This window comes from Oncorhynchus gorbuscha, linkage group LG23 (assembly GCF_021184085.1).
Source record: "Oncorhynchus gorbuscha isolate QuinsamMale2020 ecotype Even-year linkage group LG23, OgorEven_v1.0, whole genome shotgun sequence".
Lineage (NCBI taxonomy): Eukaryota > Metazoa > Chordata > Actinopteri > Salmoniformes > Salmonidae > Oncorhynchus > Oncorhynchus gorbuscha.
Genome location: NC_060195.1, coordinates 38,570,377 through 38,594,811, shown reverse-complemented (window position 1 = coordinate 38,594,811; position 24,435 = coordinate 38,570,377). Strand labels below are relative to the sequence as shown.

At 41.6% G+C, this 24,435-nt stretch overlaps 1 protein-coding gene across 1 annotated transcript in view; it reads right to left on the bottom strand.

Annotated features, from left to right (window-relative positions):
* The window catches only part of LOC124011449 (complexin-1-like), a 45,078-nt gene extending 21,515 nt beyond the window's left edge, over positions 1–23,563 (bottom strand). Inside the window, exons 1-2 of the mRNA XM_046324847.1 lie at positions 23,268–23,563; positions 22,238–22,343 (exon numbers count right to left, since the gene is read on the bottom strand). Of these exons, the coding sequence (XP_046180803.1) occupies positions 22,238–22,268 (31 nt within the window). The 5' untranslated portion in view covers positions 22,269–22,343; positions 23,268–23,563. The remainder of the gene's footprint in view (positions 1–22,237; positions 22,344–23,267) is intronic.
* Between the last annotated feature and the right edge of the window lie 872 nt (positions 23,564–24,435).

Here is a 24,435-nt window from a genome sequence, read left to right as displayed (position 1 = left end):
TTCCTTGCAGCGATTTAACGATGAAGGCCTGATTCACACAGTCTCCTCTGAACAGTTAATTTTGAGATGTGTCTCTTACATGAACTTATTTGGGCTGCAATTTCTGAGCCTGGTAACTCTAATGAACTTATCCTCTGCAGCAGAGGTAACTCTGGGTCTTCCATTCCTGTGGCGGTCCTCATGAGAGCCAGTTTCATCATAGCGTTTGATGTTTTTGCGTTCTTGAAATGTTCCATATTGACTGACCTTCATGTCTAAAACATAATGATGGACTGTCATTTGTCTTTGCTTATTTGAGCTGTTCTTGCCATAATTTGGATCTGGTCTTTTACCAAATAAGGCTATCTTCTGTATACCACCCCTACCTTATCACAACACAACTGATTGGCTCAAACGCATTAAGAAGGCACACCTGTTAATTGAAATACATTCCAGGTGACTCCCTCATGAAGCTGGCTGAGAGAATGCCAAGAGTGTGCAAAGCAGTCATCAAGGCAAACGGTGGCTATTTAAAAAAATCTCAAATCTCAAATATAACCCTTTTTTGGTTACTATATCATATTATTCTACCAATAGTAAAAAATAAAGAAAAACCCTGGAATGAGTTTGTGTTCTAAAACTTTTGACCAGTAGTGTATACCTCACCTTGTTCTGGTAATGATAATAAAAACAAAGTCCTCTGTACTTGACACTAAATTTGGGTAACAAGGGTCTCTATAATGGATTTATAAATTGTGTTCACCATTATTAATCATTACTCCCATATTAATAAACCATTTACTAATCATTAGTAAAATATATATATATATTTTTGCAGTTCCTAATCTAAAGTGAGTGCAATTTTCACTTCATAAATGTTTTGAGTGACCAGTGTAATTTCTCACAAAAAGATGGGCATGCCATTGGTAGACATTCCAGCAGTACCTGGTAAAAGAACAAGCACACATCACAGGATGTTACGGGAACAATATATACATGTGTGAATAACTAGCTTACTAACATTTACAAATGTGGGAGTAATGAATAAGAAATGGTGAGCAAACAGTTTTTAAATGCCTTATACACAGCCTTCGGGAAGTATTCAGACCCCTTGACTTTTTCCACATTTTGTTACGTAACAGCCTTATTCTAAATTGGATGAAATAAAAATAAATCCTCAGCAATCTACATAAAATACCTCATAAAGTGAAGACATATTTTTTGAAATGTTTGCAAATGTATTAAAAATAAAAGTATTCCGCTGTGGAGATGGGAGAACCTTCCAGAAGGACAACAATCTCTGCAGCACTTCACCAATCAGGCCTTTATGATAGAGTGGCCCAACAGACGCCACCCCTCAGTAAAAGTCACATGACAGCCCACTTGGAGTTTGCCAAAAGGCACCTAAATACTTCATACAGTGAAGCATGGTGGTGGCAGCATCATGCTGTAGGGAGGTTTTTCAACAGCAGGTACTGGAAGACTAGTCAGGATCGAGGACATGTGAATGGAGCAAAGTACAGAGAGATCCTTGATGAAAACCAGCTCCAGAGCGCTCAGGACCTCAAACTGGGATGAAGGTTCACCTTCCAACAGGACAACGACAGCGAGCACACAGCCAAGACAATGCAGGAGTGGCTTCTGGACAAGTCTCTGAATGTCCTTGAGTGGCCCAGCCAGAACCCGGACTTGAAAAAATACTCGAGTCTGTAATTGTAACCAAAGGTTCTTCAACAAAGTACTGAGTAAACAGTCTGAATACTTAAGTAAATGTGATATGTGTTTTCTATTTTCTTTAAATAAACAGTTTTTGCTTTGTCATTATGGGGTATTGTGTGTAGATTGATGAATGGGGAAAACTATTTAATACATTTTAGAATAAGGCTGTAAACTAACAAAATGTGCAAAAGGTCAAGGGGTCTGAATACTTTCCAAAGGCACTGTAAATGCCTTTCAAATGGTTTATTATGGAGCCTTAAAATAAAGTGTTTCCCTAAATGTATCCTCAGAAATCCTCAACATGAGAAAGTGGGAGGATTTGACAATACTAGAAAAGATGACAAATCTCTCCTTGTCCCCTTGCAGACCATTAGAAGGGATTGCTCAGTCCCCCTCGAGGACTGGCCTCAGGGCTAGAATGAGCATCAGGTGTTGCAATCACTCACACGCAGTGTACTCATCATCAAGACTCACCACCCCGGTCAACTCCCTACCGCTTCCCTCTGCTCTCCAAGACCGTGCATGTTAGTGCCAGCGATCACTCAGGAATTCGGGTGAGTTTGATAGCCTCATCGTGCCTTCTCGAAGGCGGCGGTGGCAGCGGCGTCTGTGACACAGTGAGTCATGATACAGGAGAGACGCGCAACCCGTCATCCTGAGAATTCATAGCCCAACATTGCCCCAGTCCATAATATGAATCAATACTGTAATGTATCTGACTGGAGTTGCTTGCTCGGAAAATTAGCCTTTTATCCTCTTGGATTGAATGGCAGTTCGTGTTGACCCTTGGAGGTTTTTTTGTGTCAGGTCTAAAGGAGAGGAGTGTGAACTGGAATGTTGCGAGTTTTATCTGGTGTCAAAGCTTCTTAGACGCTCAGCTCGCTGGTGATAAAATGCCTAGATGAACACCAGAAGGGCTATCTGACCCCAGGCTGTAGAGACAAGACTCCACCAACCGGCTGGTGCTGTGTACCCAGACAAATCACGGATGAGTTCATCTATTAGCCTACAGGACTGTACATTCATGTTGTTTCTTTTTCCCTCTGCTAGAAATGCACTGGTTCAATCCATGATTAAGGATGCAAATGTTATTGGGTCATTGGGTTATCTGGAATCTGCTGCATTTGAGTGATACGCTACGATTCTATTTGACTTCAGAAGGCTATAGTTTCATCTCTTTCCACTTCCTTCAACACATAACACTCCAGGTGCTGTTTTTGTCCCCTCATCACTGAATAAACCTTCCTCGCGTCACATCCTCTCTGTTTGCAACCCAATTGAAGCCTTAAGTAATTAGCAGCTTTAAGATTAGCATGCCATCACCGCTGTTTTCCAAATTAGTCCTGTTCTCACCCCGAAACCTGCCTTTCACTTCTATTCATGAATGTCTTTGAGCACAAAGCACACTGGAGAACCTGGGCCAGCTTGACCAAGAAAAACCACACAACTACAGAAGGTAGCTAGCTTGTCATAGTTCTTTTCTTATAAAAAAAAGATGTATTGTCGTATTAATGATTTATCTTGTGTTATTTTCATTGCATCTAATGACATTTTAGCATTTTTCAACAACAACAAAAATGTCCTGTATTGTTTTTGTATTTTTCATTTTGAAACTCATGGCTGCTTTTGAAGGATTCATCTCGTTTTGCTGTGGCTATAATTGCATCATTTATCATTTGGAGAACAAATACATTGACCCTGACTTGGATGTTTAAGGAAAGCCATTACCTCAACAGTATGATGGACTGAGTGGAAAAACAAGACAAATTACACAAATTACACAACATTTTATTAATGGGACGTCCAATGTTGGCGTGATTGAAAACGGCTCATAGTTGACGTTGATATGAAGTACTTGACGTTGATATTTTGACACACTCGCCTTGAGCCAACTCTACTGTTAATTAATCATTCATTTCCAACACCTTTCAGCTAGGTAGCTTGTGTAGTAAGATAGTGCTAAACTCACACACCAGGTGCTAATGTTAAAATAAGGAAGGAGTTAAGGGGTGAGCAAGATAGCTTCAGACATTTTGTGAGAGCCATTAATCTTTCTCGAACAGACATTCTTCATTTGGGGCCCTATTTGGAGTCATTACATTGTTATGTCTGCATTAGTGGTTAATGGATAACCTCAATGGAACCTCAATGATTCTATGATTCTAGCTGACCCTATATTTCACGCCTTGACTTCAGTGAGAATCCCTTCAAACTAGAATTACTGTTCTTGAAAACAGAATCGATGTACTGTGGCACTTCAAATAGGTCACGGTAATAGTCCGAGTATTGAAAATCTATATTGAAATTGGACTTGGCTCTACATTTATGTGCTAGCAATCATGAGTTCACTGCTACACCATAATGTTGACCTGGGATACATTATTTTTCCTCTAGCCATTGCTTGACCACTTTCAGAGTATAAAAGACATAAACTGTAGCCAATAAAGTTAGTCCTGCTTTGTCGTTTCATCTTTCATTCTGTGCATAGGGGCTGCAGGCTGCACATCCAGAAGACCAGAACCCTAACCCAAATTCATCAAAACCTTATCTTATCCAAAACCCACAAAGGCCTTTCATTCAACTCATTTGGCCTATAGGGCCAATACTCTTTGTACTGGGTATGGATTGGAGAGATACCCCAGTGCTGTTGTCCTCCGGGACAAAGCCTGGCATTGATTCCCTCTCCTGTAAATTCCCTCTCCAGATGATCCCTGTGTCCCGATACAAAAGCCAAAGGCGTTCCATTCTCAAAGACATAGGGCCCTAAAGCTGATGTTGATTTGACAAGTTCATCCCACCAGGGATTCAATGTATGAGCGTGACATTCAGCCAGGTCACGCTAACAATAAACATTGTTGTCTGTCAGGTGGGAGTGCTGAGGCACAGGTTGTGCATTGCCCTGTGTTAGAGTCTTGGAGACTACCTGTACGCCAAGGGCTGGTCTCCCTTCACATCTAGAATGGATCAAAAGCACCGTTAGAAAAAGTGGTTCCAAAAGGGTTCTTTGGCTGTCCCCGTAGGAGAACACTTTTTGGTTCCAGGTAGACCTCTTTTGGGTTCCATGTAGAACCCTCTGTGTAAAGGGTTCTACTTGGAATCATAGCTGTCACGGTTTTCATATGGTGAAGGAGAGTCGGACCAAGCTGCAGCGTGTCGATTGCGATCCATGTTTATTTAAACAAACGTACACACGACTAAACACGAACACTACAAAACAATAAACGAAACGAAAACAGCCTATGCTTGTGTCAACTAACATCAAACAAGGACATCAAGACAGTAAGGACAATCACCCACAATACAACCAAAGAATATGGCTGCCTAAATATGGTTCCCAGAGACAACGATAAACACCTGCCTCTGATTGAGAACCACTTCAGACAGCCATAGACTAACCTAGAACACCCCACTAAGCTACAATCCCACTATCTACACACCACATACAAAACCCATGTCACACCCTGGCCTGACCAAATACATGAAGAAAAACACAAAATACTACGACCAGGGCATGACAATAGCGGGTCCTTCAAAGGGTTGTCCTGTGGGAACAGCGAGATAAGCCCTTTTTAGGTTCTAGATAGCACCTTTTTCTCTAAGAGTGTGTCTCTCTGTACGTCAGCACAGAGCATCTCTGTGTGCACCACTGTCTGCCATCCCCTCTACCATGTCCCACAGATACATTTGACAAAGGCCTGTGATCAAACGGACAAGAACGCCGTCCTTGATTTGGCTTCATGTGGCTCATGTGGCAAAACAATCTCATTCAACTTGTGCTCTCTCCTTCCCTATCATGTGAGCGTTTGGTTCATTCATCCTCTACCGATTTGTGTCAGTCACAAGTAGGTCCACTTATAACCTGTCAACAACTTGCGGCTGCAATTTCAATCCAATTGATGAAGTGATCTGATGTGTTATTTGTATCTCCAGTCTGTGCTAAAACAGGTCTAATTTTGGACTGTTCTGTGACTCATTGCCAGGATGTAAGGGGCCAATTCCATCGACTTTCCATCCCAAGTCACTGACACAATTAACCATCCCCAAATTGAAGCAAGGGTAGCATTTGCCTTGCAATTCACGTCCGCTAACTAATTATTGTTCCTTTGTGTCCGATGGCGAATATTTTACAGATGTAGGATCTTCATTTCTGCCAGTTTGCTACAGCAGGAAAATAATCTTGCAGCAACAGGAAACGTGAATTATCATCTGGATTATAATTCATCAACATTTTTACAAGGGTTGATACATTTTTTTTCATTAGGGTAAATCAAGTCTGAAATTTCATTGTGGAAATGACAAACATTAGAAGCTTTTAAAAATAAAATAAAATACAAATTCACAGAAACAAAAGAGTGATCAACTTAAGACCCTAAATCTGTATTTTGAGGAGTATCTCCCTTTGTAATGGCACAGACTCTTCCAGAGAGTGTTTAAACCTTCTCATGCTGCAGGGTTTCCTAGTCAACCTATTTGTTTTTCACAAGCTATACAGTGAGTGTTAAGTTGAGAACATTGTCTTCAAAAGCATCTCATTTTCTTTGGCCTCAAGCCAGTACATCAAAATATGACACCGTAGAGCCCTTTCCCTTCATTTGCATTAGAGAGGGATTTGCTGAACTATTTTCAGAAGTCAAAGCAATAACAACAGCAGCAGATACCCTTTGAGCCTTGAAAATGAACCGATCGGCGTCACAACCTACTGGGTACACCAAGTCATTTCAACGTGGAGAATTGGGTAATATTTGGTAGATACGCTGATCAATGAGATTCCAACCAATTTTCACCCACTCAAAAAGACAGGCAAAAATGTGTTGAATTATCACTATGCTTTCAACCATCTAAAAGCATAACAACGTTCAACAGGGAATACAACGTCAGATATTTTGTTTATCAGTACAACAACTTAATGTGTTATCACTGTGCTTCATCTAATAGCACAACCAAATGACCTGGATTGCAGTTGAGATTATATTAAAGTTCATGGTGCATGTGATCAATGCCGTTTGAAATCCTGTGCAGATTATTACAGCAATTGGGAAGATTTCCACAGTCCTGCAAACCTGAACATGCATGCTTTCTATTATTACATAAGAAGGCATTTATTGTTACAGTAACCTCAAAAGGTGGCCATGGATGTGTTACTCGTTTTAAGGTTGAATAAATACTGTTAAATTGTCTTACAAAAAGTAATATTGAATTGTGTTTGGTTAACAACGCAAACAAATTGTCACGACTTGTTCGGGCGGCGTTCGGCGGTTCGGCGTCGCCAGCCTTCTAGCCATCGGCGATCCACCTTTCATTTTGTCTCGTCTTCCCACACACCTAGTTCCAATTCCATAATTACATGTTGTGTATTTACCCTCTGTTTCTTCCATGTCCTTGTCCGGAATTGTTTATTGTAAGTGTATGTTCACGTTATGTCTGGCGTGCGAAGGGGTTTGTTTGTCCCATTGAATATATTGTTTTTGTTCACAGTGATTTGTATTATGAAACTGCACCGTTGTAACACAGCCTTGGCTCTCCTGCGCCTGACTGCTCTGCCGCCAGTATGCACTCCTTATTAAACAAATATCAAAATGTAAATATCCAAATCTCTACTGCTCGGATGGTTATAGTGACTTCAGAAAGTATTCACACCAATTTACTTATTCCACATTTTATTGACTGACAGCCTGAAATCTAAATGGGTTAAATAGTCGTTTTTTCTCTCACCCATCTACACACAATACCCCATAATGGCAAAGTAAAAACATGTTTTTAGAAATGTTTACAAATGTATTAGAAATTAAATACAGAAATATCTCATTTGCATACTGTACGTATTCACATCCCTGAATCAATACTTCATAGAAGCATCTTTGGCAGCGATTACAGCTGTGAGTCTTTCTGGGTACGTCTCTAAGAGCTTTCCACATGTGGATTGTGCAATATTTGCCCATTATTATTTTTTTAATTCTCCAAGCTCTGTCAAATTGGTTTTCTCATTGCTAGACAACCATTTTCAGGTCTTGCCATAGATTTAAGTCAAAACTGTCATTCGGCCAATCAGGAACATTCACTGTCTTCTTCATAAGCATCTCCAGTGTAGATTTGGCCTTGTGTTTTAGGATATTGTCCTGCTAAAAGGAGAATTCATCTCCCAGTGTCTGGTGGAAAGAAGTATGAACTAGGTGTTCCTAAAGGATTTTGCCTGTGATTAGCTCTATTCCATTTCTTTTTTACCCTGAAAACTCCCCAGTCCTTAACTAACACAAGCATACCCATAACATGATGCAGCCACCACTATGCTTGAAAGTATGAAGAGTGGTACAGTACTCAGTAATGTGTTGTATTGTATTTTCCCAAAACATAACACTTTGTATTCAGGACAAGAAGTTAATTGCAGTATTACTTTAGTGCCTTGTTGCAAACAGGATGCATGTTTTGGAATATTTGTATTCTGTACCGGCTTCATTCTGTTCACTCTGTCAATTAGGTCAGTATTGTGGAGTAACTACAATGTTGTCGATCCATCCTAAGTTTTCTCCTATCACAGCCATTAACTGTTTTAAAGTCACCATCGACTTCATATTGAAATCCTTGAGCGGTTTCCTTCCTCTCTGGCAACTGAGTTAGGAAGGACATCTGTATCTTTGTAGTGATCAATAGGTAAACTTCTTTGCAATGCATTGGAAAACCTCCTTGGTCTCTGTGTTTGAAATTCACTGCTCGACCGAGGGACCTTACAGATAATGTATGTGTGTGTGTGGGGTACAGAGATGAGGTAGTCATTCATGTTAAACACTATTATTGCACACAGAGTGAGTCCATGCTACTTATTATGACTTGTAAAGCACATTTTTACTCCTGAACTTATTTAGGCTTGCCATAACAAATGGGTTGAATACTTATTGACTCAAGTCATTTCAGGTTTTAATTTGCAATTAATTTGTAAAAATATCTGAAAATATTTTGACATTACGTGGAATTCTGTGTAGACCATTGATACAAAAACCACATGTAATCAATGTTACATTGAGGCCGTAGCACCACAAAATATGGAAGAAGTCAAGGGGTGTGAATACTAGATCTGTGCCAACTGGCTTAATCCTATTCTTTTATTTCATTAACTTGTATTTTTGGTTGAGATGGAGATGTGAATCCAACACATCAATGCCTGGCAATGCTTTCAGCCAGAGAACTTTAGAGAATCCATCAAGCTTCAGCAGGTCAGCAGAGGTCCCTACACTCGCCCACAGCAAGTATTTTCTTACTCGCCCACAGCAAGTCTTTTCTTACTCGCCCACAGCAAGTCTTTTCTTACTTGCCCACATTTCTGGTGAGTACACCTTAATAAAGGTACTTGTTAAAAGCCACAAATGCAGCTTGAAGACATTCAACTAAAAAAAATGAAGCACCGCTGTTAATCTCGGAATATTGGTGGAAAGATAGTAGTAGATTGCCAAATAGTAGTATGCTGTACACAACAATAAAGACGTCTATTTCTAAATTGGACACCTAGGATAAACATGCTTTGTGCTACCGCACAATTCAGGCCACACAACAACAGCCACATCTGTCCCTGGGAGAAAAAAAAACACATTTTGAATGCAGTCTATACAAAGATAGCCACCTCCATCCTTGGAGCATATCAATTCCACTCTCTTGGAACGCTATCATCAACGTTGCCACAAGCAATTTCTTATCCTATCCAACTAATAGTACCAGCTCTGAAATGCTATAAAAACACAGTCTCAATATTCAAAGGTAATCCCTTTCGAATTTGAGCTCAACTTCAAACGAATGCCTGTGAATGAATCTGTCATACACACACACGGACGATGGTGATTATAGGTGGAATGGCATTTTGATAAATACCACCAAGAGTAAGTAATGGGCTCTCTCCCCCTCTTTGAGAGCACATGATTTCAGAGAGCAGATTCGTTGAAGGGCATATTTGATCAAGTGAGGCTGAGGCGTGGAAGGCAGAAGGGCTCATTTTAATATTTTCATCACATTCCGTTAAAGAAACACAGTAGGGCCTCCAAATTGTTTACCATGCATGATAGGAACTGGCTGCCTCATAAACAGGTTGCGGGATGCATCCATCACGCCCAATCCAACAGCACGTCTCTCAAGCGACGGGAGGAGTTAGTTATGGAAACGGGCAATTTTTGACTCGAGAGACAGCGCCTAATCTGCTCAGATTTCTACAACGAGACGGATGAATCATACCTGTGACTGAGCCCTGGAGGGATGAATGTTAAAGTCAGCATATCCCCCAAAACAAAATCCAATTTCCTCAATGATCCCCACTCTCTATACACCTAACTCCTAAGTCATTCGAAACAGACCCTCCCATTCACTACAGTTGATGGCCAACTGAGCTATCCACAATGAAAATGCTATTCCCTCCTTTTTCAGGAGCAAATGAGGAGAGGAATCTCCCTTGGACAGATGGCGCGTGACGCAGCCGCCGACATTATCAGCAGAGACCAGGGCATTGCTATGGCCACTCTGGCCTCCAACGGCGGAACCCAGCCCAGTCCACATGTCCCTCTCCCCAAGCCTTCAAAGCTATGGGGCCAAAGAGCTGCTCAGCACACAAAAGACCAGCCAGGCACATTGCTGGAAGTAGAATGCCCACAGGGCACCATATGGAGATACATGTAGAATGCACAATATGAAGACTCCTGAGCAGAGCAATTGTACAGGCTTTGGTAATTAGTTGATTAATTGGCTGATAGACTCATTGACCTTCATCTGAACCTGGGGTTCCTCACTGAATAAATTATTTGAGGGAATTCCTGCTTCAGAATCGCTCCACGAGGCTAACTCTCCATTGCAAATCTTGATTTCAGCAATTGTATTTGGTTACAGCAAACACATGCTAGACTGTAACACCACAATTGCAGTTGCCAATTTCACTTGGTAATCCTTTTGTGAGGGTGAAAATGCAAGCTGTGGGTGGACTGTTATGATTCACAAAAGCATTCTGCTTGACCTTACATCTTGCACATATCCACCCCCTAACCCACTCTCTTTATCTGTCCCTCCTTCTCTCACTCTCTCTCTCTCTCTCTCTCTCTCTCTCTCTCTCTCTCTCTCTCTCTCTCTCTCACACACACACACGCACACACACACACGCACACACGCACACGCACGCACACACACATACACACGCACACGCACACACGCACGCACGCACACACACACACACACACACACACACACACACACACACACACACACACACACACACACACACACACACACACACACACACACACACACACACACACACACACACACACACACACACACACACACACACACACACACACACACACACACACACACACACACACACATACACGGAATGGGATCCAGACACCAGAAGTGTACATGATAAATGGCCTAGCACACCAAACAGGGCCGGGCGGTTTAATAGTCTGGGTTGACATAACTGATTAGCCTATATGTTTGAGTTAAGTACAGGAAAGGAGCAAGGAGGAAGGTAAGGGGAAAGTGAATGCATGGAGAGACCTGAATATCCTATAACATTAAGGGAACCACATCTCACATTTTCAATTTCAAAGGCTTAAGCCTGGCATGGGGAGAGATAGGGATTTTCTGCCAAGATGACATACAAATGAGGTGGCCATTTTGGAAGCTGGTCAAGGAGGCACAGCAAGGATAACCAATGCTCTGGCCAAAAGACCTTCGCACACTGCCTGCCAGTAACGCACTCGTCTCTATGGGTGGTGCAGGGTAGCATACTGTATGGAGACCCGAGCTGAAAATGTGAGGTTATCTAACTGCCAACGTCACAGGCCTATTTTTGACGGCTGTGGTTCCTTTATATAATCATACCAGATACTAGCTTTTGAAGTCTCTTGAATGAACTTTTCACTTTTCACTTAACTGTGAACTTTCAATATTCGGGAACGGAAGTGAGGCCCAACATTGTGGGTGTCTATTTTTGTGGAAGAAATTTTGCTCAATTAGGTCAAATGATTTAAATCGCCAAGAGGATAAACAGAACTGAAATACTATGTGACCATAAATAACATTTTTGTCAGAGATAAAATGAAGATGAATTGATTCCAATAAATAAATAATGTTAAGATTAGTAACAAAAAAAGACAGTTCTGTTATTTTCAACAATACTGCTCTGCTGTAAACCAATGGTACAATTATATTCATTCCCCTTCGTTGATTCTGAACTTTGCACTTCAAAACAATGAAAGCATCCTCAAAAATGACAATGTTAGGCAATTGTTGATGATGATAAAGTGAACTTAATGAAATGTCAAGCAGATTCAAATGAGACAAAAACACGATGGCATTGAAATAACTGGTAAATTGGTTCCCAAAACCAAAAATATGTAACCGTAATCAGGAATAACAGTTGATAACAGTGAATCCATACCTAACCCTGTTGTAACTATGTGAAGAAGGTTTGTATGTTTTTCTCACTGAAACAGATTCAAAACTGAAGTGTGAGCGTTTTGTGTTAAATTGCCGTAAACGCAAAAAGATGGTAGACAAAGCGCTACTGTGTAATATAGGTGCAAATATCAAGGCCAAACAAATGAGTCACTCCCTCACGGCACACTCAGATGCACCAGAGGAGAGTAAGCCCATCTGTGACGTGCACATGAGACAGAGTAATGTGTGTATGTGTGTCTGGTATTTGTTTGTGTATGTTTAACTTTTTCTGTGCATGTGAATAATGGCATTGTTATAGTGCATCTGTTGGTTTGTTGTGCGTGTGTGAGTCTGTGTGTTTCCTGTGTCTCTGTCTCTACACTCTGCTATCTAGAACCTAAAAGGGTTCTTCCGCTGTCCCCGTAGGAGAACCCTTTTGGGTTCCGGGCAAAACCCTCCCCACAGAGGGTTGTACATGGAACCCACAAGGCTTCTAGCTGGAACCAAAATGGGTTCTACCTGGAACCAAAAAGGGTTTTCCTATGGGGACAACTGAACATCCCTTTTTTCTAAGTGTGTGCGTGCGTGCGTGCGTGCGTGTGTGTGTGTGTGTGTGTGCGTGTACCCGTACGGGTCTGCTGTGGAGGTTGTTTTCTCTCTGCACCAGGGCCCCAGGATGGAATGAGGGGACCACAGCACAATCCCAATCGTAATTGCTACTATTAGGAGCCAAGAGCCAAGAAGGGGCCGGCACTGCCAAGTGGACTGTCCAGGAAGAGAATGTACAGCTGCTGACCCCTAAAGAACCCAACACATCTACCTCAGCCTGTTGTGTACATGGTGTGAGTAAGTGAGTGTGTGAGAGGAGGTAAAACTCTGTGAGCCATAAAGAAATTAAATTCAGAGCAAATTAAGCCATTTATCCATTTCCTTTTCACACGCTATCTCTCATTCATTTCCGCAGCTATTTCTTCCTGATGCTGCTGTCACAGGAGGTTAGTGGCACCTTAACTGGGGAGAACGGGCTCGTGGTAATGGCTGGAGTGGAATCGGTGAAATGGTATCAAACACTTCTAACACATGGTTTCCATGTGTTAGATGTCATTCCATTCCCTCGGTTCCAGCCATTATTATGAGCCGTCGTTCCCTCAGCAGCCTCCACTGTATCACTCCTCATAGAGAGCAGACGCGCTACATCAGAAAACCTCCTGTTGACAGAAGCGGATGCACATTAAAAGGGACACATTCACTATTAAAGGATGATGTCACCATTTGCTGAGGCACCTGCTTGTTAGTGCCCAATAAAAGCGTTACCTAAGTCCATTATCTCCCAGTAACCCAACCTCTCCATCTTATCTCTCCATTGAACCCAGGCGGATCCCCTCCTGGCTAGCTCGTCATGGATGCTGTATTGATTCTTCCACCCCCCTGTGATACTGTTGCTCACCTCCCAGTCTCATTAAATAGTAAAAAATTGCGCCAGCTAAGCACACACTATTAGCCGTTTCTAGGTCAGCACATAAATCAATAAGCGCCAGCGCTTTTATAGCACACACACAATCGACTCCCCGGAGTCGCAGGTAGACTGTTTTGATTCCCACTCCCTGCTTAAAGAAAAGAAAAATAATCATAATTAGCCACCCGGAAGCTAAGGAAGCAGTTTTGCTATTGTACTGTAGTTATGGTAAGAAACCCTTATTTGACTTCACGGTCGGCTGAGCGTTGGTTGGGATTATTGTAATAATGATAATGGTGGTGATGATTGTACTGACGGCAATTCTAATAGTGCCACAGCTATTGTGTTTCTCCATTTTCTAATTAATGCATGACTTCCTCATTTGATTTATTTAGATGTATAATCCAGGGTTCATTCACAAACTAATCCAAACAACCAGTTTTTCACACCAGGAATCCAAATTAGGAGCATTGATTGACAGCGGCCCGCAGTGCACCCCTCTTGGGGATATACCTCCAGTGGTCATTGGTCAATTTCCCACTCTCCCAGTACAGCTGAGAAAATCCCTCAGGTGGAAGGAATCTGTCATTATTATTTCATGAGCAAAGGACACACACAGTAAGCTTAACGGAACATGCCAAGGACAGACCTCACAGGATTGATGAGGGCAGATGCCAATTCATCAATCATTTAGAGATTGCTGTGTTTTTCTTCCACCCAGCACATTCTATTCTACACTATTGTAGCTCTAGATTTATAGGAACTATGTCTCGCTCTATCTCTTAGACTGAGCCTAGATAGCAGTGGATCCCTTGCTGTGTCCCTTAGCCTTCTAGTGAAGGATGGCAGTCAGTGGAGCCCATGCGTGCAGCTCACAAGGACATGCCACATGTCAGCCTCATTAGAAGAGAGGGCCAGGACTGGGCTATTTCCACGTGGCTGCACCCAGAGACCTAGAGAAGGAAAGGAGGAGAGGGAGAAGGTGGTTAAGGGTAGGGGAAAGGGGCTGCTTGGAGTGTGGTTGATGTTGTGGCTGATGTTGGAGAGGAAAAGGTTTACCGCTTGTGGGTCCACATATATATTTTGGGTGGTGGGGTGTGTGTGTATGTGTGTGTGTGTGTGTGTGTGTGTGTGTGTGTGTGTGTGTGTGTGCGTGCGTGCGTGCGTGCGTGTGTGTGTGTGTGTGCGTGCGTGCGTGCGTGCGTGCGTGCGTGCGTGTGTGTGCGTGCGTGCGTAGTTGAGTTTCTAAGAGCGTACAAATGGCATGCATGTGAAAATCTAGCTCTGTGTGTGTTTAATACATTTCGCATATTTTCAAGTGTCCCTGTTGTGTGTCCACGTCCACAGTGATTCCAGTTGAGTTTCAGACAGTGAAGCGTACAAATGGCATGCATGTGAAAATCTAGCTCTAAATATTTGTGCTGTGTTTAGTCCCATACATTTACTGCACATCCATTTTGCACATCTACCATTTGTTGTATTGAATACACCATGGCCTATTTATTGCCTTAACTCCTTATTTGACCTTATTTGCATTCACAGACTTTGTTTTCCTTTTTTTTACTGTATTATTGACTGTGTGTTTTGTTCATTCCATGTGTAACTCTGTGTTATTGTATGTGTCAAACCACTTTATCTTACTCCAAGATTGCAAAGAGAACTTGTTCTCCCTCCCCTTCTAGTTAAATAAAGGTGAAATAAATTACAACATTTTTTAAAATACAGTAATTTAAATCCCACTTGGGAGGCCTGATGACGTAAAATCCTGTTTAAAGCTCAGTATGTCATTATCTCAGTTCAGCCCCGAGGGATGATGGGTAGAGTGTTGATTCCTTTTTCCAAGTATATTTTGGAAACGTTCAACAGCCCCATTATATTACACAGTGTATTTGTTCCATCTGTACGGCCATGAGCTCTGTGGGACCCACAATGCATTGTTCCTCTGTCTGTAGTGCATTCTGTACTGTAGTTGTGAACATGTGGCGTTTCAGCCGCAAAAGAGAGTCATATGAACATCCTGTACGCCTGTATTTTGAACAAAGGCTGAAAATTTCATCACTATTTATTTGATTTATTTTCTATTTGATGTATTAGGTTCACCATGGCGACAGCTAGTCTTGCTGGGGTCCGACATATAATAAAAAAAGACATTAAAGACAAAAGACTACAATTTACATACATTGAAAAACATGAACATGTTGTGTCTTCAGAATAATCAGGTAGACACAAGTCAAGGCTATTAAGATGGGGAAACAAGACTAACTTCATCAACCAAAGGACAGTCTTCTTCCTTACTCATTTCCCATATATGTCGGAAAGTAATAACGAAGAACATCTCTCCAAACTGCTGACGGTTAGGACCGTTGCACCACTGCTCAATTTCCTCAAGTGTGAAATCCCTTTGTATACAGTGGATTCTACTATACTTTATCGATACAAGGCTTACAAGGCTTCTTTGGGAAGGGGGATGGTTCTATGTGGAACCATAATGACTCAGAGAACCCTTTCAGCTCTTCAATGGTTCTTTGCAGTTCACAAAAGGGTTCTTTGCTCTTTTAGCAACAGCTCATTCAAATATTTTGTGGTGTGGTTTGCTCACATCTTTTTTTGGTGAAACCGTGAGTGAGAGTGTCCTTCCAGTTGATCTAATTGTGTAATGTTGTGTTATGCCATTACATGTTATATGTGACTATGTTCAGTGACGGTGTTTTGTGAAAGAATGGTTGACTAAATCGGTGGTTCTCAATTCTCTCCTCAGGGACCCCCAGCTGTTCCAGAGGTAGCTCACTTGATTCAACTTGTCAATTAACACAATGATAATGCTTAAGGGAATGCAACAATATAATAAGGCTTACAGAGTGAAAAAAGACCTGTATGGTTCTTCAAAAGAATCTATAAAGATCCAATCTAATTTTATTCGTCACATTCTTTGTAGAAAACAAAGTGTAGATGAACAGTGAAATACTTACTTACATACACAAATAAAAAATGTGTCACAGTAAATAACAAATTAAAAGAAAGATTAAAAATAACATGGCTATATGGCTATACGTATACACAATCCATGTCCATGGCATGATGACTCCTTGCTGTCCACAATCCATCTGGCCATGCTGCTGCTCCAGTTTCAACTGTTCTGCCTGTGGCTATGGAATCCTGACCTGTTCACTGGACGTGCTACCTGTCCCAGACCTGCTGTTTTCAACTCTCTCGAGACAGCAGGAATGGTAGAGATACTCTTAAATGTTCGGCTATGAAAAGCCAACTGACATTTACTCCTGAGGTGCTGACTTGCTGCACCCTCGACACCTACTGTGATTATTATTTATTATTATTTACTGTGATTATTATTATCATGTTCTGTTATAATCTCCACCCGGGCACAGACAGAAAAGGACTGTCCACCCCTCATAGCCTGGTTCCTCTCTAGGTTTCTTCCTAGGTTTTGTCCTTTCTAGGAAGTTTTTCCTAGCCACCGTGCATCTACACCTGCATTGCTTGCTTTGGGGTTTTAGGCTGGGTTTCTGCACAGCACTTTGAGATATCAGCTGATGTACGAAGGGCTATATAAATATATTTGATTTTATGTCTTAATTGTCACAAGGCTTAAACATGTTTTTTTAACCTGTCTCCTCCCCTTCATCTACACTGATTGAAGTGGTGACATCAATTGAGGTGACATCAATAAGGGATCATAGCTTTGACCTGGATTCTCCTGGTCAGTCTATGTCATGGAAAGAGCAGGTGTTACTAATGTTTTGTACACTCAGTATATAGGGAGTAGAACCTTTGAGATTGAGAAAGGCTGTTTATAGAACTATTCTGTCATGTTTTGTCATTGATTATCATGCCTTGTCCCTGTTCTTCTCCTTCTATTCGTTTCCCTCTGCTGGTCTTATTAGGTTCTTTCCCTCTTTCTATCCCTCTCTCTCCCCCTCCCTCTCTCACTCTCCCGCTCTCTCTTCTCTCTATCGTTCCGTTCCTGCTCCCAGCTGTTCCTATTCCCCTAATCAATCATTTAGTCTTCCCACACCTGTTCCCGATCCTTTTCCCTGATTAGAGTCCCTATTTCTCTCCTTGTTATTCGTTTCTGCCCTGTCGGTTCCTTGTCTAGAATTCACCGTGCTGTGCTTGTGTATCGCCCTGTCGTGTCGTGTTTTCCTCAGATGCTGCGTGGTGAGCAGGTGTCTGAGTCTGTTTGGTTCAAGTGCCTTCCCGAGGCAACCTGCTGTTCACCTGCTGTTCAAGATCGAGTCTCCAGTTTGTCCTCGTCATTTCGAGTGAAAGTTGTGTTTTTTGATTGTATTTACTTTACTGGATTAAAGACTCTGTTTTCGCCAAGTCGCTTTTGGGTCCTCTTTCACCTGCATGACATATTCTCTATAAAGATTCTAAAATAACCATAAAAAGGGTTCTATATAGTCCCAAAAAGGGTTGTTACCATAGCGGAAGCCCCCATGCAGTATTTTTATTTATAAATCATGTTTATTTCACAAAAATATATTTTTCATCATTTTAATAATTTATTTCCATGATCCTCTTTTTGCCATTGAAATGCTCAGTCTGATCGTTATGGGTGTGATACAAATGTAAATATATTTAGCACTTATTGGCAGATAGGATCATCTAGAACAGTGGTTCTTAACCTGGGTTCGATCGAACCCCAGGGGTTCGGTGAGTCAGTCTCAGGGGTTCGGCGGAGGTCAAGACACACACCCGACTCATATGATTCGTGATGACACGCCCCGCTTGGCCATCATTGGCTGCAGGTGATCACGCTACATCGGTTGGCCTATCAGTGCTACAGGGAATTTGGTGCGCTCAGTAGTCGACTTGTGACTGTTGTGATGGTACGTCTTGTGATTTCTTTCTTAATATTTTAATCCCTTCATACTTACTATGTCGAGCAAAAAAAGAACGTGTTCGGACGAATATGTACAATATAAATTTACATGTATAACAGAACATGATGGCAGTCAGTGTCCTAACTGCATGATTTACAATGCCAAGTTAAGAAATTCTAGTCCTGCACCGGCAAAACTAAGAGAACACTTCTGCGTGGAGATGGAAAATACAAGAACACAATGCTTGCTGAATTCAACGTGAAGAGAGCCAGATTCGATGAAAAGGCTACTCTGCCTGTTCTCGGCTTTGTACCCATCAACAAACCGATCCTCACAACATCGTACGAAGTTGCTTACCTGATGGCAAAGCAGGGCAAACCACACACCATTGGTGAAACACTCATAAAACCAGCTGTGTTGAAGATGGCAAATATCATGCTGGGAAAAGAGGCTGAAGTTAAGTTATCCCAAATTCCTCTTTGAAATGACACCATCAGCGACAGAATAGAGGACATGAGCAAAGACATCTTGGCTCAAGTAGTTGCAGATCTGATTTCAAGCCCGGCAAAATTCAGCCTTCAACTCGACGAGACCAGAGACATTTCTAATCTAAGCCAGCTTGCTGTATTCGTGCGCTATGTGAAAGACGACTTGATAAAGGAAGATTGTTTATTTTGTAAGCCTCTTACAACAACAACTAAGGCAGCCGATGTGAAGAAACCTGTGGATGACTTCTTCGAAGACAACAATCTTTCGTGGGATATGGTTTCTGCAGTTTTTCGGACGGAGCTCCAGTCATGCTGGGAAGAAAGTCTGGTTTTGGTGCGCTAGTGAAAGCCGATGCACCACACATCATTGTTACGCATTGTATTCTGCACAGGCATGCATTGGCAACAAAAACCTTGCCACCAACACTAGCAGAAATATTAAAAATTGTAGTGGAATGCGTGAACTATGTGCGAACTAGTGCTCTGAGGCCCCGCATCTTCAGTGAGCTGTGTAAAGAAATGGGCTCTGAATTCGAGGTACTTCTGTACCATTCTATCTTTATGCCGGGGACACGTGCTGAATCGTGTTTTTGCCGTGCGTGTGGAATTAGCCCTGTTTTTGCAAGAGCACCAACATTGTCATGCAGATTGCTTCAAAAATCCTGAGTTCATTCTCATTTTAGCATACATGGCTGATATCTTCGCAGCTCTCAATCATCGGTGGAGTGCAGGGCGGTGGAGTCAACATCATCGAAGAGGAGGAAAACTTGAAGGCTTTTCAAAAAAAGCTACCGTTATGGAAACGACGAACAGAGAACGATAACTTCGCAAACTTTCCCTGCTGGACGACTGTGTAAGTAAGATCGAAGATGTATCTGGAATCTGAGACATTTCTGTACCCGCTGAACTGAAGCAAGCAATTGACACGCACTTAGATGAGCTCGCAAAGTCTCTCGACGGATACTTCCCTACAAGAGAGTCATATCCAGCATGGGTGAGACAGCCGTTCACGTTTAGTGTTGAGACAACAGATGTCAATGATGAATACCTCGATGAAATCATTGAAATTCAGCAGAGCCAGGTTCAACAGCAACTCTTCAGAACAACAACGCTTTCAACGTTTTGGTGTCAACAACGTAACGTAGTAACGTGGTAACGTGGTAACGTGCCCTGTTATTGCTAAGAAAGCTCTGGAGATTTTCATACCGTTTGTTACAAGATATCTTTGTGAGCAATCCTTTGAGAATGCTGGACATAAAAACGAAGAAAAGGAACAGACTTTGTAGTGAAAATGACATGAGTGTGGCACTTGCCAAGGTGAAGCCGCGCATTTCTGAACTGGTCTCTGAAAGGCAACAGCAGAAGTCACACTGATTTGCAGTAAATATTCATTATTATGTTTTTGTTTTTGTGTGAAAATCATGTTTTGATTATTTTGTTCTTTGAACACAGTGATGTTGATGCACGGTTCATTTTGTGCACCAGTAAAATATATACCTATGTTTTGAGTTAATAAAATCACATTTTATTTTTCCAATTAAGAAGGGTTCGGTGAATGCGCATATGAAACTGGTGGGGTTCAGTACCTCCAACAAGGTTAAGAACCACTGATCTAGAATCTAGAGCCTACCCAACTTACCCCTTCAAAGTAAGAGGAAATGTCTACAAATAAAAGATGACTGGTCATTGGTCAGGAGAAAACAGATTGTGATGTCATGCTGTGGGCCAAAAACTCCATTCCACCTGAACAGGCTGAAATTCCAGGCGTTTTTTTTTCTCAAAAAGCTCTTTACACTAAAAGGGCATTATCCTAATTTAAGCAATTTCAGTGTAATTTCGACCTCATAGTATGGATTTTTGATTTACAGTAAAATTACGGTTTTGTCTGCATTGCTCCTTTAATGGTTATTTATAGAACCTTAGAACATTGTTCGTTATAGCACCACACAGTTTCCATTTAGAATCTTATGAGCACTTGTATAACCCGCTATGGTTACAAGCTAAATAACCCTTAATTGGGACTATAAAGAACCATTTGTTTTTAGTGTGTTATCTGTTAAATGAAACGAATCCCATCCCTCCTTTGTGCCCCCTGCTGTACCTACTCAGCCAGGGTTGGTTCTCCCGCATATCCATCATCGTGACTCAGAACACACGGCTGTAAAAAGCCCCCGATGACACGAGTAATGGGGATGCAAATGGTAAGTCACGTTTTTGGGGGCGGCAAGGGACACTGGTGTGTGTGTGTGTGTGTGTGTGTGTGTGTGTGTGTGTGTGTGTGTGTGTGTGTGTGTGTGTGTGTGTGTGTGTGTGTGTGTGTGTGTGTGTGTGTGTGTGTGTGTGTGTGTGTGTGTGTGTGTGTGTGTGTGTGTGTGTGTGTGTGTGTATTACTGTATGACAGTCTATCTCTAGGTTTAGCACCTCTCCATACAAGACACTTACTTCACCATCCACTAGATTGATTAGCATCTTGATGATACAGCGGGATCAATTTGTTACATTCGTGAAAAAAATACATTACTCTATATGTTAATTAAACAATTATCAAGAGAAAATCATGCATATTTAATGTGCACTAATGAAATTGTTGAAGATTGAATTTGCAGTTGGTTAGGCTTTCGCAGCTGGGAAATGTGTAGTCAGCATGTCAAGATGAGGAGCAGTGCTGCAAATAGTCAGGATGTACTGTACTGCACAGTGATTATGATCGGCAACAATCAGTTACACAGCCAAACTGGTGTTTTGTTACGGTGCTCACTGGAAAGGCTACAGGTAGGATACCACTCAACATGTTCAACCATTATGCTCCAGCTCACCTTCGTGGTAGAGTAAATAGTTCTTTAAGGGTTCGGGCTTCATAACGTGTGCAATGTGTCGTCTTCCGATACTGAAATGCAAGAGCGCGCAAAAAAAGGGACTAACCGCTGTAGTGGCAGTGCGCATTTGCGCATAACCAAAACAGTGTTTATTCAAAATGTTATGATCCGTTTGACATAATCTATCAATAAACATCCAAACATTCTAAATGTATAAATTACCGTGCTCAAATTTCACAAAGAAACATATCTCGCCTTCAATGATCAACTGGCATAGCTATTACTCCAAGTGCACATTGGCAGATTATACACGTGATAAAAAGGTAACAGTACAACGTGCTAACTGTTTATCCCCCAAAAAACATTAACCAACATGAAAAAAAGTTGTTTCAGTCGTTTTAACGGACCCCATCATGCCCCATAGTCTGACACGCATGATCACGCTCCCCCCTATCTCCCCATAGACAAGATCCATAGACTGGCTGTATGGTGTCAACAGGCAGTAGTAGCGTAAGGTACACTTACCTCCCAAAGCTTGCTTCATAACAAAATCCATGATAATGGCTTTAAATTCCTGCCTTTTTTTATCCTCGAGGTCTCCAGCAGGAGAAATAGTCCTTTGTTGCCAGATCTGAAGTAAAAAAAATGAAAAGCGGTCAGTGTTAAGTTTCCCACTGAAACTTGTAACTCGTCTTAACCGAAACCCTTTACTCTGAGGAATCTTTTAAAAACGATATTCAGCCGTATTTCCATAACAATTCATTGATATCAGTAATTGAATAGGAAGGACACCAAGGGCCAGTAGGCTATAGGCTACCAGAGCTCGAACATAAAATAGAGGCGCGCACAATCATGCATGTACCGTTTGTCACGAGCACAAATGACAATATGGTCACACTTGTCCTGTACCTACTTAGTAGGATTTTCTTTGTTGCCTAAAACATCAAATGTGATCATTTCTGTTTAGGGATAATGCAAATTATGAAGCAACGTGTGTTCTTATTGGTAGGCTACTCAAAGTCAAAAAGGTTTCACCGACCCTGAAAATCAAAACTATTTTTTTGAGGTCTCCAAATGTATCTGGAGTAGCACAGAGGTGAAGGATGATGACCAAAACACCATAACCCTCATAATTCTTCGGTTATGAAACTATATACCTGCTACTGGTACTATATATGAAAACTTCCATCTTCCAGTAGCCGACACAGAATGTATCTTTTTACGATTCCAAATGTTTTGTCAATCTCCGATCAATGTTCGTACGGTTCCTATAACCTACGGTGTTCTTTCATGCACAATAACCATACCGTTTTTATTTTATTTAGCCTATTGCAAGAATAGCATATGCATTTAGATTATAAGTGAATTTCAACATATAACCGATGAATAAACGCGTTGCATTTGTGAACGCAACATGGAAATGATCGCGGTGATACAGAACCACTTCCCTGTTCATCAAAGGCAGGTTTCAGCACCATTGCTAGTGGAGAGCCCCGTTATAGTCCTACAACATAGTAAACCCGACAGCAGGGTTTTCGTCCGTGCTCATAATTACCTGTCCGGCGATTGGAATCTTCCAAAAACGACAATAAGACTCAAGGAAATGAAGTTATCTTGCAATGGCAGACTATTATATTAAGTGCACACGCTTGGCATCTCCGGTTTGCTTGCGAAAAGGGACGTCCTTGCTCCTTCTTGCACACTGGCTTTATGAGTGTGTTTATGAGGGGAACTGCAGCTGCCTTGCCTGCCGCTGATGAAGAAACTCACGGAATCAATCACATGGAGAGCTCCCTTCTGAAACGTCCCACGTTCTGACCGAAAGAGAGCGATTATTATTGACGCGGTCCAGTGAGTCTTTGTTCATCCCTCCCCTTTCGGTCTAATAGCGTCTTCTTGAGTAGTTTACTGGAATATAGCCGACAACCCAGCCTCAGCCCACAACCATGAAAAGGATACCAAGTTTAAGCTTTTATGACCACCTCTATACCTGCCTTGCTAAAAAATTTTTTTACCATTTCTGACCTACATTTTAATTTGCCATGCATGTTTTTGTGTACTTATGTGGTTGAATGAATCATTTTGAAGGTGACATCCATAGATGTTTTATATATACGGCGACATCCATCTAGGGTAGGCTTTCATTAGGCTACACATAGACATTGCATTTTGCTTCAGTGCTGGTTGTGAATGGAAAGAATAACGTGTAGACCTACTTACCATTGTCAGGTATTTCTTGAGTACCTCTGTTATCACATCATTGACACATTAGACTTAACCAGATTGCACCGGTTTCACATTACGTTAACCCATCACTGGCAACCAGTTGATCTAGTTCAAACCTTATAAAGGCTTTCCTCCAACATTGTATTGCCCATGTACTGTATTAATACTGTAGCTACATCATGTATGGGTTTGTGTCGATATTTCAACATGACAATGATGTAATTTACTGCAATTGAAAATGAGAAGCAGGATATTGGCCACCATTAGCAAATAAAATGGCGGAATTAGTAGTTCATTCAGTTGATCCTTGTTGCCTGTTAAACTTTAACTGACAGATTAGAGAATGGAATTCTATGTTCTCTCATCTGGAGTCTTGCAATATTTTCTTGGTCTTGTTAAATTCACATTGACCTAACCTTTCTTCCACTCAGAGTAGAGATGGGTAGGGTTGAGTCATCCCCCATTCAACTAAAAGCTCTCCCAGTTTAAAAGTAGAA